General features: G+C 34.6%; 1 protein-coding gene across 9 annotated transcripts; it reads right to left on the bottom strand.

Annotated features, from left to right (window-relative positions):
- Positions 1-11,664: 11,664 nt before the first annotated feature.
- LOC145160617 (uncharacterized) lies at positions 11,665-15,008 on the bottom strand. 9 transcript variants are annotated; one of them, XR_013738179.1, is made up of 7 exons: positions 13,954-15,008; positions 13,606-13,676; positions 13,393-13,530; positions 12,387-12,456; positions 12,117-12,266; positions 11,957-12,042; positions 11,665-11,894 (listed from the first exon to the last, which is right to left on the bottom strand). XR_013738179.1 is itself a non-coding variant. In XM_079079894.1 (4 exons), the coding sequence occupies exons 1-4, from the start codon at positions 14,251-14,253 to the stop codon at positions 11,687-11,689; spliced, it is 681 nt and encodes a 226-aa protein (XP_078936020.1). In that variant the 5' UTR covers positions 14,254-15,008; the 3' UTR covers positions 11,665-11,686. The 9 variants fall into 9 exon arrangements, 1 of the variants encoding a protein (XP_078936020.1); XR_013738174.1 differs by having other exon boundaries at positions 11,665-12,042; XR_013738178.1 differs by lacking the exon at positions 13,393-13,530 and having other exon boundaries at positions 11,665-12,042; positions 13,926-15,008.
- Positions 15,009-15,371: the final 363 nt, after the last annotated feature.

Genomic DNA, 15,371 nt, shown 5'->3' with positions numbered 1-15,371 from the left:
TTTTTCTAAACAATACTAAACATTTAAACTCACTATTTAAAAAATAAATTAATATTCAAATTCAAATAATCATATTTAAATAATATATATCAAATTTACAAATTTAAAAATATTTTAAATTTGGCATTTATCCATACTTAATAAATCTTTAAATTTGAAAAAAAGGAACCCTAATACGGCAGCCTCACATCGTGAGCAGCAAGCTCTCTTGTTGTGAGCTGTGATGAAAGGTTTTTTTCAATTACGAATTTTCTAATCTTTCCTCTTTCATTCAATTTCAAACAAGCATTTATAGAAAATATGGGTCTAGGGTGAATGTAATCATGAACTAATGGCTCTAATATCACTGTTAGGTTTTTTTACGCATCAAATATACTCTAAACTAAGTAGCCGAAAAATTGAAACTATGATATACCTAAGTTCATGTGCAACCTATAGCTATATGGTTTCATACTAATTACATATATCCTAGAAAACGAAAATACAAAAGAAGAATCACATACCTCTTTTGCAACCAAAGACCTTCACGCTTGAGCTTTCGTGCATGCCACCTTGTTTGGATGATCAGGACCCAAACCAGAATACCTCTCTTGGTTCACATCCAATGAAATCAAAATAGTAGAATCAAAACAACTATGAAGGGATGAAGTGTAGGAGAGTTTGTCCACAAGGAGGGAGAAAGAAGAGGCGAAACTTCAAGCTAAAGAATGAGCAAGGAAAAATGAATCCTTAAGGCCTTATTTATTGCCTTGGATACCTTCTAGGGTTTTATCCTCAAGCCCATGTAGGATGGATAACCCTAAGAACGAAATTCCATTTATCCTAAGGGAATTTTCGTCCACCACCATTCTTCCTAGGGCTCTAGAATGTTCTTGATTAATCAACTATTGATTAATTGATATTCAACCCTTATATTAATTAAACTAGGTGTGAGACCCATGTATTACATGAGTTTATTTAAACAAAACTAAATACAAAATTCTAAACATTTGAAAAGTATGAATTTCAAAAAAAAAAAGTGAGAAAATATTTAATTATAAAAATTAAAGTGTTTTTTTTTCTCTTCTAAATTTAAACAAATAATTTAGATAAATAAATTAAGAAAATTAATGAATCTTTAATTTGGTAATTTTGAAATTAGAAGGAAAGTTCATTAATGAAATTGATATGTATTTTTTATTGAATATAAATACTATCTATAATTTAATAAAATAAAAAAAACCATAAAATGACATGTGGAATAAAAATTAATTTAAAATAACCACAAAATTACATGTGGCAAAATAAATGAGAATGTGACATGTGGCAAAAAGATCTTTATTTATTAGGGAGGAAAGTGTTAATTAATTTCCCAAAGTGTTTTCTAATTAGTTACAAATGAATTATTAAACCATAATAATTAATAAAATATCCTTTATTTATTTTGCTTAATTTGAGTCTTGAGGGATACCCAAGAGAACCAGATTATTATTAGAAATATTATCAATAGGTAATGAACTTGGACACACTTTCGAACAGGAACATCATAGAACCTTAAATATGCATGTTATAGATGTGGTAGAAGATACCATTGGTCAAGGACTTGTCACTCACTTGCACATATTTGTCAACTTTATCAAGAATCCATAAAATAAAAGGTAGAGTAAATTACACAAATGGTCCCTATGGTTTGGGGTAATTTGCGCGCTTGGTCCCTACTATTTGTTTTTGTTACGCGTTTGGTCCCTGTCTTACCTAAAAATACTATTATTTAAATAAGAAAAAATAGTGGGGTAGGTAAGGTAAGGTGAGGGGTGGGGTTGGGGGTGTGTTTATTTAAATAAATTAAAAAATCGAGGGAAAAATAGTTTTTTTTAGGTGAGAGAGGACCAAACGCGTAACAAAAACAAAAAGTAGGGACCTTCCGAGTTAAAAAAATAAGTTAGGGACCAAACACGTAAATTACCCTAAACCATAGGGACCATTCGTGTAATTTACTCTAAAAGGTAAAAGAAGCAAACCTCGTTGATAATGTTGAATTCACTACGTTAATTGTTTATGATTTCTGTAATGGCATGGAAGACACACACTAAAAATTTATTCTTTTCTTATAAACCTATTTTTCCTTCTTCTGTTTTTTCATGTACTGTATTTTCTACAATAAATAAACTTTCTTTATAATAATTATTATTATAACATTTATAATATCATTATTTCTTTTATATGTGAAGTTCGATATGAGCTCAACTAAAGCACTACACCAAGAAAAGGTTCGAAATATTTGTATAGTACATAGTGGTACTACACACACTATCGTGAAATCTAATAAATACTTTTCAAAATTAGTACCAACAAAAGCAATCATACATACAATATCAGGTCATGTAGATTTGGTGGAGGGAGCTGGGAAAGCTTATTTTACATTACCAAATGGTACAAGCTTTAGTATAGAAATGGAATTATTTTCTCTAAAGTCGAATAGAAACTTATTGAGTTTCAATGACATATATTTCAAAGGATATGACATTCAAACTCTGACCATTGGAAAGAAAAAATGCATGCATATTATATATAAAAACCATGTAGAGAAACTATAAACACTTGTTTCTAATCTATGTTACACATATATACATATGATTAAATCAAATAAGGTAGTTAAAGAAAAACATTGTAATCCTTGGACATTTAGTTTATGGCGTGACAAATGGGCCACCCAAGATTAACAATGATGTGACGGATAATTAAGAATACACATGAGTATTCACTGTAGGACCAGAAGTTACCTCAATCAGGTAACACAAGATCATGTACATCTTGTTCCCTTGGAAAATTAATTATAAAACCCTCGCCAATGAAAGTTGAAAGGAATCACTTAGATTTCTTAAAAGAATTCAAGGTGATATATGTTGACTGATCTGTCCAACATCTAGATCATTTAGAAATTTTATGGTCCTCATAGATGCATCTAGCAAATGGTCTCATGTTTGCCTATTATCAACTCATATTATGGCATTCACAAAATTTCTTGCTCAAAATATTAAGTTAAGAGCACATTTCCCTGGTTATAGTATCAAAAGAGTGAGACTTGAAAATATTGGTGAATTTTCTTCCCAATAATTTAATGAGTATTGTATATCTGTAGGAATTGTAGTTGAGCATCCAGCTGCTCGTGTACCTAAATGCTTTAGCTGAATCATTGATTAAACGTCTCTAACTAATAGCTAGACCATTGATAATAAGAACCAAACTTCCTATTTTACTATGGGGTCATGCAATACTACATGTTGTATCATTAATACGCACTACACCAAGTTCATATTATACATATTCTCCCCTACAATTTGCTTTTGGTTAAGAGCCAAATATTTCAAATCTTAGATTTTTTGGATGTCTAGTATATATAGCTATTCAAGAACCATAACACACAAAAATGGGCCCTCAAGAAGGTTGGAAATATATGTTGGAAATGAGTCATTCTCTATTATTAGATATCTAGAACCTTTAACAGGAGATGTTTTTGCAACACGTCTAGCTGATTGCCAATTTGATGAGGTGAATTCGCCACTATTTGGAGGAGGAAAAAAACCAAGAAAAAGAAGTTTCATGGAATGAACCATCCTTATCAGATATAACCCTCCCACAAAACAATGTGAAATGGAAGTTCAAAAGATAATGTTTTTCCAAGAAATGGCAAATCAATTTCCTTATGCATTTACTGACACAAAAAGGGTGACTAAATTATATATACCATTTATCATTACTTCATGTCTAATTGAAATTCCATATACACAACTTGATGATAAAGTCACTCAAGAGTCTAAAACACGCCTGGGATGTGGAAGGCCATTTGGTTCTATGGATAAAATTCCCCGAAAAAGAAGAGGAGCGAAAAGTACACTTAATCATAATGAAAATATTCCTAGAGAAACAGAAAAGATCATAACTTCCCTAATAAAGGAAATAAATGATTAAGAGATTGCAATAAGTTACGGTGAAACAAATGGAGTATATGACCAAAATGAAACTGGTAATATAATTGTCATATTTTCTTCTTTAGTTGCATGTGATATTATGAATGGTGATCTCGAACCACAATCTGTCATTGAATGTCAAAAAATACCTGACTTGGCTAAATGAAAAGAGGCTATGCAAGCTGAACTAAATTATCTTAGTAAGAGAAAGGTTTTTGGGGAAGGTATTCTCACACCTGGAGTTGTGAAATCATTAGGGTATAGATTGATCTTTGTATGAAAATGAAATGGGAAAGACGAAATTTTAAGATACAAGGCTAGACTTCTGGATCAAGGTTTCTCTCAAAGGCTTGAAATTAATTATGAAAAACATATTCTCCTATAATGGATGCAACCACTTTTAGATATTTAATCAGCCTAGCAGTAGCTGAAAATGTAGAGATGCGTCTTATGGATGTTGTTACTGCTTACTTGTATGGATCACTTGATAATGATAACTATATGAAAATCCCTGAAGGATTTAAAATGCTTGAAGTACTGAGTGCAAAACCCAAAGAATCGTATTCTATAAAACGAAAAAGATCTTTGTATGGGTTAAAGCAATGTAGACACATATGGTACAATCGTTTAAGAGATTATTTGAAAAGTAAAGGTTATATGAAAATCTGTGAAGAATTTTAAATGCTTGTGGATATTATTATAGCTTACTTTTATGGATCACTTCATAGTGACATCTATATAAAAATCTGTGATGGATTTTAAATGCTTGAAGCCTTAAGTGGAAAACCCAAATAAAGTTATTCTATAAAACTACAAAGATCTTTATATGGGTTAAAGCAGCCTGGGCGCATGTGGTACATTCGTTTAAGCGTTTATTTGGAAAGTAAAGTTCATAAAAGTAACACTATTTATGCCTATTTATTAAGAAAACAACATCCGGATATGTGATCATTGATGTTTATATAAAATCCCGACGTTCATGTATTTCTAAATTCATCCCTATAATTTTAATATATGTCATTTTGGTCCCTAAGTTCAAGAGAATGTGCCTTGAAGCCCTAGTGTCAATATTGTAATTTCAGGCAGGAGGAGTACGACAAGCGTACATGATGGTATGTTGAGCGTACTAAGGAGCGCCCTAGTATGCTGGGCGTACACTTATGTATGCTAGGCATACTAATGTCAGGAGGAAACCCTAAGTTTTAGGATTTGGGAGGAATTTAAGCATCCTTATGGCTCATTTCTCTCCACCTTTTCAGCCTCCACATCCTTTGAGACATTTTTGCAAAACCCTAGCCCCTTAGTGTGTATTTTGAGCTCAATAGTGTGTTTTTGGTGTGTTAAAGGAAGAAGAAGTCACATCAAGAAGCTTGGAAGCTTGAAGCAAGGATTGGATCTTGAAGTTTTGCTCTTTTCTCCATCATATCAAAGTATAAAGTTCATAGCTTGATGGCTTGTTTGCTAGATCTCATTTTTGGGTGTTTTTATGTTACTTTTTGGTCCCAAAAGTTCCGTATTGAGCATGACATATTCTGGATGTTTTGAGTTCTCCTTTCAGACCCTAAGGGGGTCCTTAGTCATAAAAATGAGGTCCTAATGGCTAGAATTTCCTCATGCATCATGTAGAGGGTCATAATAGATTAAGACCTTGTATTAAGGACTTTTTGGACGTGTAAAGTCATAAAGTTGGTATGAATTAATGGTGCATTTGGAATGTGGATCTGAAGTATAGGCTTGAGTGATTAAGCCATTAAGCACTTAATGAAGTATTGGAGTTTGCGAGGGTATGCCCCGCGTAGGAGGGAGTACGCCCTACGTACTCGGTTAACAACCCCATAATCTGGTCAATGCGAGGCTTCACATACGTAAGTGTACTTCTGGGTTATGGAATCGGTCACTTGGTGGATATAGGTTTCATGTAGAGTGCTGAGAATTCAGAGTCAGACCTCATCAGTTCTGTCCAGTTGCGAGGTGAGTTTTCCTCACTATATTTTCGAGTTGAAGGCACCAAGGTCGACCCATTGGTTTGATAACCTAATATCCATTGATATGTTGAGTATGGAATTGAAATGCATGATAGTTTGATAAGCTAGCCTGGTAGATCAGTAGGACTACCTGTGACACTGTCTGTATGATTATCTGATTATATGTTTATTTGTTATATGTCGACATATTGTGTGGGTTGTTGAGCTTGTATTGCTCTGTGCGGCAGCCAACAAACCCTGGAGCAATCCAAATATGAGTTGAGGGTCGGGTAGGGCATGCCAAACTCATACTGAGCGCTCATGAGCATTCTAGATACGAGCTGATGGTCGGGTGGGGCATGCCAGACTCGTATTGAGGGCTTGGTGGTATTTAGTCCGAGGACTGATTTGGTCGGGGAGCAAGCCAGACATAAGTTGTGGGCCCCGAGGGCAAGCCAGAGTTATGTTGTGGGCTCAGGGGTAATCCAGTCTTTAAGTTGTGGACCCATTGCATTTTTTGTTGTATATGTATTATTAGTTGTGTGTGGGTATTTTGAGGGAACTCACTAAGCTTTGGGCTTACAGTTTTGGGTTATGTTTCAGGCACCTCAGATGATCGCGGGAAGGCAAAGGCGTGATCGTGCAGCTCCTCGTATTTTGTTTTATGATTTTGGGAAAACTCTGATGATAAATATGTTTTGAAAACTATTTTGTAAACAATAATGTTTTGTGGATTTGTTTGAAAAGTTTAAATTTTTCATGAATTTTATGGATGTTACAGGTTGGTATTAGAGCCTTGGTTTGAGCAAATTGGAGGAACACTTGTGGGAATCCAGTCTCAAACTATGGAAAAGATTTTAAAAACGATTTTCAAAATGTTTTCAAAATAATCAAGGAGCATGCGATGTGTACGTTCAACCGGAGCCAGTGAGTAGACCCCAAAATACCACACTGTTATTTGATATTGTAATATGTTAGAACAACATGTTAGTGATAGGCTAGGGATCTTCAGGAATTTTCATGATAGAATTGTCTGATTATATGATGCATGATGGCCTAGGGTTCTTATTATATGGAATTGACATCATTACTGTAGTTGCTTAGTGTATGCATCATGGTCATACATAACTAAAATTCTATAGCCTAAGAATTTTTGGTTTGACCTTATTTCATGTTCTTGTTTGATGAAGGGCTTAGGGTAGGATCAAATATTCGACTGTCTATAGGGTCCAGTGGTATGTATTATTATCATACACGAGTGCTGCAGGGTTGGTGGAAGTTTCATGGAAGAGTTGTGTGGGGTTAGCCGGCCAGTTTCGAGATGATTAGCCTTTCCTATAGGGATTGAGGATTGAGTGTATGATTATGCTAATGTGTATTGTTAGGGTTGTTGTGATGATCCTATGAAACAAATACGGGTAAGTGTGGATGGTAGTATGGGCCTGTAATACTGAAAGCACAGGACCTGTACGTTTAACAGGGAAGTCACAACCCCTAGGGCTTTGTTGGGAGTTGGTTCCCCTGATATGATATGCGTGTTATCTGATACCCTCTGGGTTTTTTCAGTATGGTGACGACGAGGCGATTTGAGATTGGGTCCGGATCGGGATCAGGAGTAGGCAGTCAGGGTGGGTCATATGCGTTGGATGATCGCGGGAAGGAAAAGGCGTGATCTTGCACCTCCTCGTATTTTGTTTTATGATTTTGGGAAAACTCTGATGATAAATATGTTTTGAAAACTATTTTGTAAACAATGATGGTTTATGGATTTGTTTGAAATGTTAAATTTTTTCATGAATTTTATGGATGTTACAATTTATGTTGATAATCTAAACATTATTGGGATGAATAAAGAAAGCCTCGAAGTGATTGAACATTTGGAGAAAGAAATAGAAATGAAATACCTTGGAAAAACCAAATATTGTTTTGGTTTGCAAGTTGAGCATATTCCTAACAGAATACTTGCGCGTCAATCTAATTATACAGAAAGAAACTAGAAACGTTTAAATATAGACAATGTCAATGCTTTAAGCAAGCTAATGGTTGTTAGATCATTACATATTGACAAAGATCTATTTTGTCCTTACGAAGAAAATGAAGAAGTTCTAGGTCCAAAAGTACCATATCTTAAAGCAATTGGGCCTTTTATGTATCTTAGTAATTGTACTACACCTGACATTTCTTTCGATGTAAACCCTAAACCCAACAAAAAGACATTTGAATGAGAGTAAGCACATTTTTCGATACCTTCGAGGAACTATTGATTTAGGGTTATTTTATCTTAACAATTCAAAAAAAATGTTTGATTGGTTATGCAGATGCATGTTATTTTTCTGACCCTCATAAAGCTAGATGTCAAACTGGATACGTATTCATGAGTAGAGGGACTATAATTTAATTACAGGTGTTCTTAAAAGTAAACACTTGTTGCCACATACTCAACTCATGTTGAATTAATTGCACTAAATGAAGCTAATAGACAATGCACATGGTTAAGATCGATGACACAACTCATTTTAACTTCATGTGGACTTGAAAAAGATATAGGTCCAACTTTAATTTATGAAGATAACTCAACATGTGTCACTCAAATGAAAGAAGGATATATCAAGAGTGAGAAGACAAAACATTTACCTCAAAAGTTCTTTGAGTACACTCAAGAGCTTATAAAAGATGATCAAGTTGAAATAAAATATGTTCAATCCAACAATAATGCAACAAACTATTTTATAAAGGCACGCCCTACTGCAATCTTCAGGAAACATGTCCATTGCATCAAAATGCGACATGTGCATAGTATATAAAGTAATAGATGTCTAAATGAAGGGGGTGAACTATACATTACACACTTTGTCCCTTCGTTAAAGTTTTTTTCCACTGGGCTTTTCGTTATCAAGGTTTTTATTGAGGAAGTACTTCAAGTTGAACTCTAATCTGAAATATTGTCATCCAAGGGAGAGTGCTATAAATAATTGGTGGATGACACTATAATTGGTGCATGGTAAATTTGTTAACATTTGTTACTAGTTACAACTAATTGTAGATTATGAATAGTAATATGGGTAGTATAAATATCTCTCCATTGTAAATGATGAAATACACATTAAGTTACACTTTCATAAGTGATCTTTTAAGAACATCAATTTGTTTGAGAATGTAGGAACACTTTAAGACCATTGATGAGAATTAATCTAGAGAACGTGATTAAATCTAAATTTTATATGTAAATGGGCATTATAGTAAAATCTAATTTTAATTCAGCAGCTACATACATTAGTTAGTAGTTTCATTCTTTCCTTTAATTGGTGGAATTTCAATTTTGGTACAAATGGGAACTTTCAAGTCGATATTCTCCAGGATTTGATTGATGGCATTTTGTTTGGTGATTTGTTTCACTAATGTGATTTAAGTGTAATGGGATCACTTTGTGTGACCAAAAGTATCTTGATAAATATTAAACAATAAAGGAAGGTGTGGAGTGCACACTTGTTTAAATTTATTCAAGATTAAAAGTAAACTGTCATTTAGGGGCGAAACCCCTGAATGAACGGGGGTCCGGGGGCAGCGCCCCTGGGAACGGGGTCCAAGGGGCAGAGCCCCTGGCTGGGATCGAGGCGAAAATTTTTTATTTGGGTTATATTGTTGTATTGAAAATGCATCAGAAATCCAAATTTAGAATATTTGACCCGTTTTTGGCTTGGTATTAATCCTTATAGAAAACCCGGATTTATGACAATTTTTTGACTGTTGCCAAACTGTTTTATGACAGTTTTGACAGTTTTTACAGTTTTCAGACAATGGAGATATTTAACCAATTTTGGTCAGTTTTTTCTGGTACTCACGAAATTCATATCTCATTCTCTGTTCTTTTCTCTTCTGAGTCTTATCCAATCAAAGATTAGGGAGTACCACCCAATACTTTGATTTGATAGTGAAATCACAATTCTCAGAATTTCCAAGGCTATTATTATCCCATTTTCTAACACATTTTAACCTCACAATCATTTAGAACAATGGTTTGGATTAAGCTTGTTCCATAAAAAATCTTGGTGTTTGTTTGGAGAGCTTGCCTGGATCATATACCCACTATTGTGGCTCTTAGTGTTAGAGGCATGAACATTTCATCATTGACGTGTATCTTATGCAATGATGATACCAAGACAACTGATCACCTATTTGTAACTTTCCCTTTAATGATGGAAACAATTAGTTGGATCTTCAAATGGTGTAGAACTGATCATTAAAGGTTGTCAAAAGTTTTAGAGTTTATTAACTTCTCGCCTTGCTTTGGATACTGCCCAAAGAAAAGGAAATTGCTTCTTGCCATAATGTATGATGTTCTATGGTGTGGACGCGAGAAACAACAAGGCGTTCAACAATGTCATCTCTGCCCCTACAAAAACTGTGGATAATGTAATCACTTTCATATTTAAGTGGTAAAGTTCAAGGGTGAAGTTGGAAATTGTAATAGGACTAGTTAGTGTTGTCGCACTTTCATCTATATGTAAGCTAACTTTTTGTTTGTTTTGTATTCACCACCTTGCATCTTGCTTGGCTGTATTTTTAATAAAATCCGTCGGTTCCAAAAAAAAAAAAAAAAGTAATATTAAGGTTGCTTACATGATTACATCCCCATTAAGCGTCAACTTAGAGAGAAATTAATAATAATAAAATCCATTATTAAAAATATGCAGCAGTTATGGAAAACAAATTGTTTTAAAGCTACTTCCAATACAATATGTGTTTTTCTGTTTCCAAAACTTTTAGTAATTTATTAAGAAATGCTGGTTTCCTGATTTAGAATAAATAATTCATAAGTAGAACACCAAATTTGATTTCATCCTAAGCTATAATGAGGGTAAAACAAAAATCAGATGAACAGAAAACAAAAATTAAACAATAGCCTAATATTATTTAATGCTTGAATTAACCTTAAATCCATATCTATTCATATCGTTAGCAGTTGTTGCAAATAAAAAAACAATCCACTTGACACCTTTTCAATAAAGCCAAGACCAAAGACCACTTATAGGGAATAATTTATTTTTTATTTCATGTTCTTTTCGAATGTTGTTAGTTTAATACCACATGTCGTTAAATTCATACTTCTTGGGAATCTATGTTTATGAGCACATGCATGATGCATCCAATGTTTTTTTTTTTATCCTGCAATTGTTGTTCACATGTTTCTTCTTGTTTTTGTTGGATTGGAATCACAGGCAATTGTATAATAGGATAAGAGATTATTAGATTCTACGGTGGGGTAGTAGAGATGCCGGTGCTAACATGCCAACAGCGAAAACAAGCCGCCTATTCAAACACATGACTTTTGGATAAAACTATTTACCACTTGTTGTTGCTGATGGTAGAGCAAGCAAAGACATAATAACATTTGATGTTTGGCATGTGTCACTCCCGTGGCTTTTACCCCGCAAATTCAGGTTTTCTTAATGCACATAATACAAGAACAATTATCACCAATAAATTTCAGCCATGTCGTTAAGAATTTATTCCCAACCAAACCAATGAGCATTTACAACTCTTCAAGCATGTTATGTTTTTTAAATTAAATATATAGTTCTTTAATTTTAACTACTAGATGCGTTGCGGGGGTTGGAAGGTGTTGTTTTTGTGTAAATGTATAGTAGATTGTCTTAATTGGTAACCACAGTTAAGTATGGTGCTATTCTCTGCAATTCGCCCTTTTACAATTTTGATGCTTAAAATAATAAAAATAAAGGACATTGCCCTTTGCGGAAAATAGGATCCAAATTACATAAAGCTAAACATTAAAATGAAAATACATTGGCCTATTTTAGTATTTTTTTTTTTTTCTAAGATATGCAAAAAAACCCAGTAAACATCAGTCCAATGAAGCGCATTTTGATGAACCCGGTTAAACTCTTCATGTTTCGGTTCCACACGCATAAATGGGTCCGGAGGGCAAAGAGGTAATATATGGTTTAGCAAAAAAGTATTTCTACAAATAGCAACATAGCATACATAAGGGTTGTTCATTCTCTATCTAATCACAAATCCCACCTTATGTGATACCTGCTGGAAAGATGAAAAGGTAGAGGCTTAACTGGGCTGCAACCCATCAGAATCAAATCACTTCTGTCAAAAACCTACATTAACAATAGTCAGAAAATAATTATTTTAAAAGAAGTGTTGCCTTTAAAAATAAGATGAATTTGTTGACCTGAATTAGAATTTTCTGAATTTCTTTAAAATTGATTAAAAATTATTTGAAAAAGATCCCCACAAACACATCGAAAGATTTACACCCTTTGACATCATGGAAAATGCAGCCACTCATATTGTCCCAATTGATAAGTCTTTCACAGCATTCCTACAATAGCAGTTTCAAATTCATGTGGTTGCCTTGTTATTTTCCATCTTTTTTGCACTAAAAACTAATAAACCCAGCTGACAAATTTATGATTCATGCTTCTTATCAAAGTTTGTATACCTATGTATGAAAGGGTAAGAAATCTTAAAAGTAGTCCAATCTAAAATCCTCAAACCGTATGAATATATACCTGTAATCATTAAAAAAAAAAAAAGCTAAAGAGGCTGTTTCAATCAAAGTTACTTGGTTTACTTTTATGACAAAAAGCATGAAGAAAAAAAAAACAAAAAATCAATAATACATGAACAAACCATGAATATATTAGGTGGTCAACATCTCATCTGAGTAATTTGGAACATCTCACGTATTCACATAAATCCTATATTTCCTTTTGTTCTCAGAGTACTTAAAACCTGAATTTGTTCACAACTTTGTGGATCTTTATCTGAAAACTAAATTTTTGTTTTAAAGTTGTACAAAAATATATTTCTAGTCTCTATTGGTAGTGTTGTCGTTAAAGTCTCGGTTATCACATTAAGTTATTCCATTTCAAAAATGTTCTACAAGAAGCTATATATTTGAATGAAAAACTTACAGTATCTGCAATTCAGAAAACTGGCCTATGTTTTCTTATACATTTCAATGCACACAATTACAAACACGTAAAACACATCAAATCAATAAGGGCCATTTTAGTCATTCAATGGTCTCATTTCATGGTCTGGCCATTTTGAAAGAGTTTAATGAAAAAAGTTTATCAATATTCTAAAAGTATGTCCTGTATCCAGAGAAAGAAATTATTATTATTATTATTTTGAAGAAACGATAAATGTGAAGTGGAAATATGTTGTTTTGTAGCTCTTATATATAATAAGAATAATAATAACCGTGTAAAAGAGTCCTTGTGGTAAAAACAATCTTATTTCCTCATATCATGAACCTGATGCTTTGGTAAACACATTCTTCTTTCCTCTTGTCAAAATAAACAGGCAAAAAGAATATTTGAAACTTGAAAAAAAAAAAATTCTTTATTGTAAAATTTTATAATCAATCTTTTTAATTTTTATTTATTTCCATATATGAAATGAATAACACTAAGAAGGCAAATCCAAAAAAACTTTTATACCTCTATTAACTTTGTTTACCGTTTATCACCAATTTAGGATTTGGATTCTTCATCAGATTTCACAGGTGCAACTATTAATACACTTTTATTGTTTTTGAACATGAGCATCAACAGGAAGGAACATTTGCACAACTGGAGCTGTTGCAGAGTGCTTCAATTACAGTTGTATTCTTTTTGAGTCTAGAGATTCAGAAAGAAATAAGTTCAACATACCTGGGAGACATGATATTTAAGTCCGCTAGTTAAGGAGAATGTGATAAATCCTTTGGATTCTTCTACCGCTCCTGCATAATTTGAAGGAAAGTTATAAATTTCCAGAGACGTAATCAGAAATTTCATGAACTATAAGCCCTTAATAATGGCATGAATAACTTATTGTGAACCACTGTATCAAAGTGGTTGTTTTTTTTTAAATCGCAAGGCAAGCAAGACGGAACTAAAAATCCCTAAGAACCTTAATCACAGGAAAAATCTAGGGCAACACAGAACTGAATCGAATTGAATAACTAAATTAAAAAAAAAAAAAAACGAACCAATCATTAAGTGAAAAGATGAACTAACAGGAAGAGAAAGAGGATGTCCGTGTGCGTTAACATTTGTTGAGAGAGACGGTGGGAGAAGAAACCAGCCATATCCAAAATACGGAAGTGGATGAAAGAAGTAGAAGGCAGTGGAAGCAACCATACGTGATTGGGCGAGCTGTCGCACACCACACAGCAGGAGCAGCATCGAACCCCCAACCATCGCACCACCTTCTTCGACTGCCTCCGCCTTGGTATTATTTGGACGTAATATGTAAGAATTTATGGAAGCATGGACTAAATGGAAAATTCTGGACTTGAGTTGAAACGAATTTGTCATGGAGGGGCCATTTGGTAACAGTTGGATTTAAATTGAAAGGAAAAGGAGAATGAGGGGCTATTTCTGTCATTATGGGTTGAAGTTTGTAGGAGCTGGGTATATAACCCGTCGATCTCTCCGTAGCCCTAACCCTAGTCGGGTACTATAGCCGCCACCCTCACCTTACCTCCCTCCAGCCGCCACCACCCTTTCCCTTTCGTCCTCCGGCCGGCAGACAACCGACGAGCACCGCTACCCACCCCTGATGACACTAACCTTCTCCTTCTTCGTCCCTTCTTCCTGCTGTTCACTGTTGCCGCTACTGTTGCTGCTAGAGCTGTTGCCGCCATGTTACCCCCTTTTGTTGCCGCCACCAACCACCGTGGGAGGTGGCTGTGTGCGTGTTGCAATGTTTGTGCACGAGTGTTGTGACGGTTTAGAGCTGTAGAAGCGTTTCTTGGCCGGAGATCCGAAGAAAACCCCACCGCCACCACCATAAGGTGGTGGCTGCCACTCTGTACCGCCGCCTGCTCCCACAAGGTGGTTGTTCGTGTCTATTTTATTTGGTGTGTGTTATTTCTGTGATGTAAGCTTGGGTTTGTGTGGCTGGAAAACCAAGAAGGCCATCACCACCACCGTGAGGTGGTAGCTGCCGCCATCTACCACCGCCGGCCACCACAAGGGTGGTTGTGTGTGTATGTTAGTTTATGAGTGTGTGTTATTTGGATATTATTGTAAATTGTATTGTAATCGGTATAAGAATAATAAAAGGAAACTCTAAGCCACCACCAGCCGCCGTGTTGGGTGGCTAGTTTGCGTTTTGACTCGTTGGGGATGCTTGGACAGAATGGGTCTGACGAAACCCTAGTGGGCCCAATGAAACCCTAATGGGCCCAACAAAACCCTAATTGGCCCAATGAAGCCCTAATTGACCTAAAAGCCCAACCATGTGACTAATGGACTAGTATTGGGTAGGAAACCCTAATGGCATAGAACCCTAATTTTGGGGAATTATCGGGAGCCGCACTTAAATTAATTGTTAAACTGAAAATGTTAATTAATAATCATTTGCAAATTAACCTAAGGCAATATTGGACTTAATGGATTAAGTTTTTAATGGGGTAAATAGGAACACTTAA

The sequence above is a fragment of the Lactuca virosa genome, chromosome 1, assembly GCF_052849685.1.
Source record: "Lactuca virosa cultivar CGN04683 chromosome 1, Lactuca_virosa_CGN04683_v6, whole genome shotgun sequence".
NCBI classification, from domain to species: Eukaryota; Viridiplantae; Streptophyta; class Magnoliopsida; order Asterales; family Asteraceae; genus Lactuca; species Lactuca virosa.
This window is presented reverse-complemented; position numbering and strand designations above follow the sequence as displayed.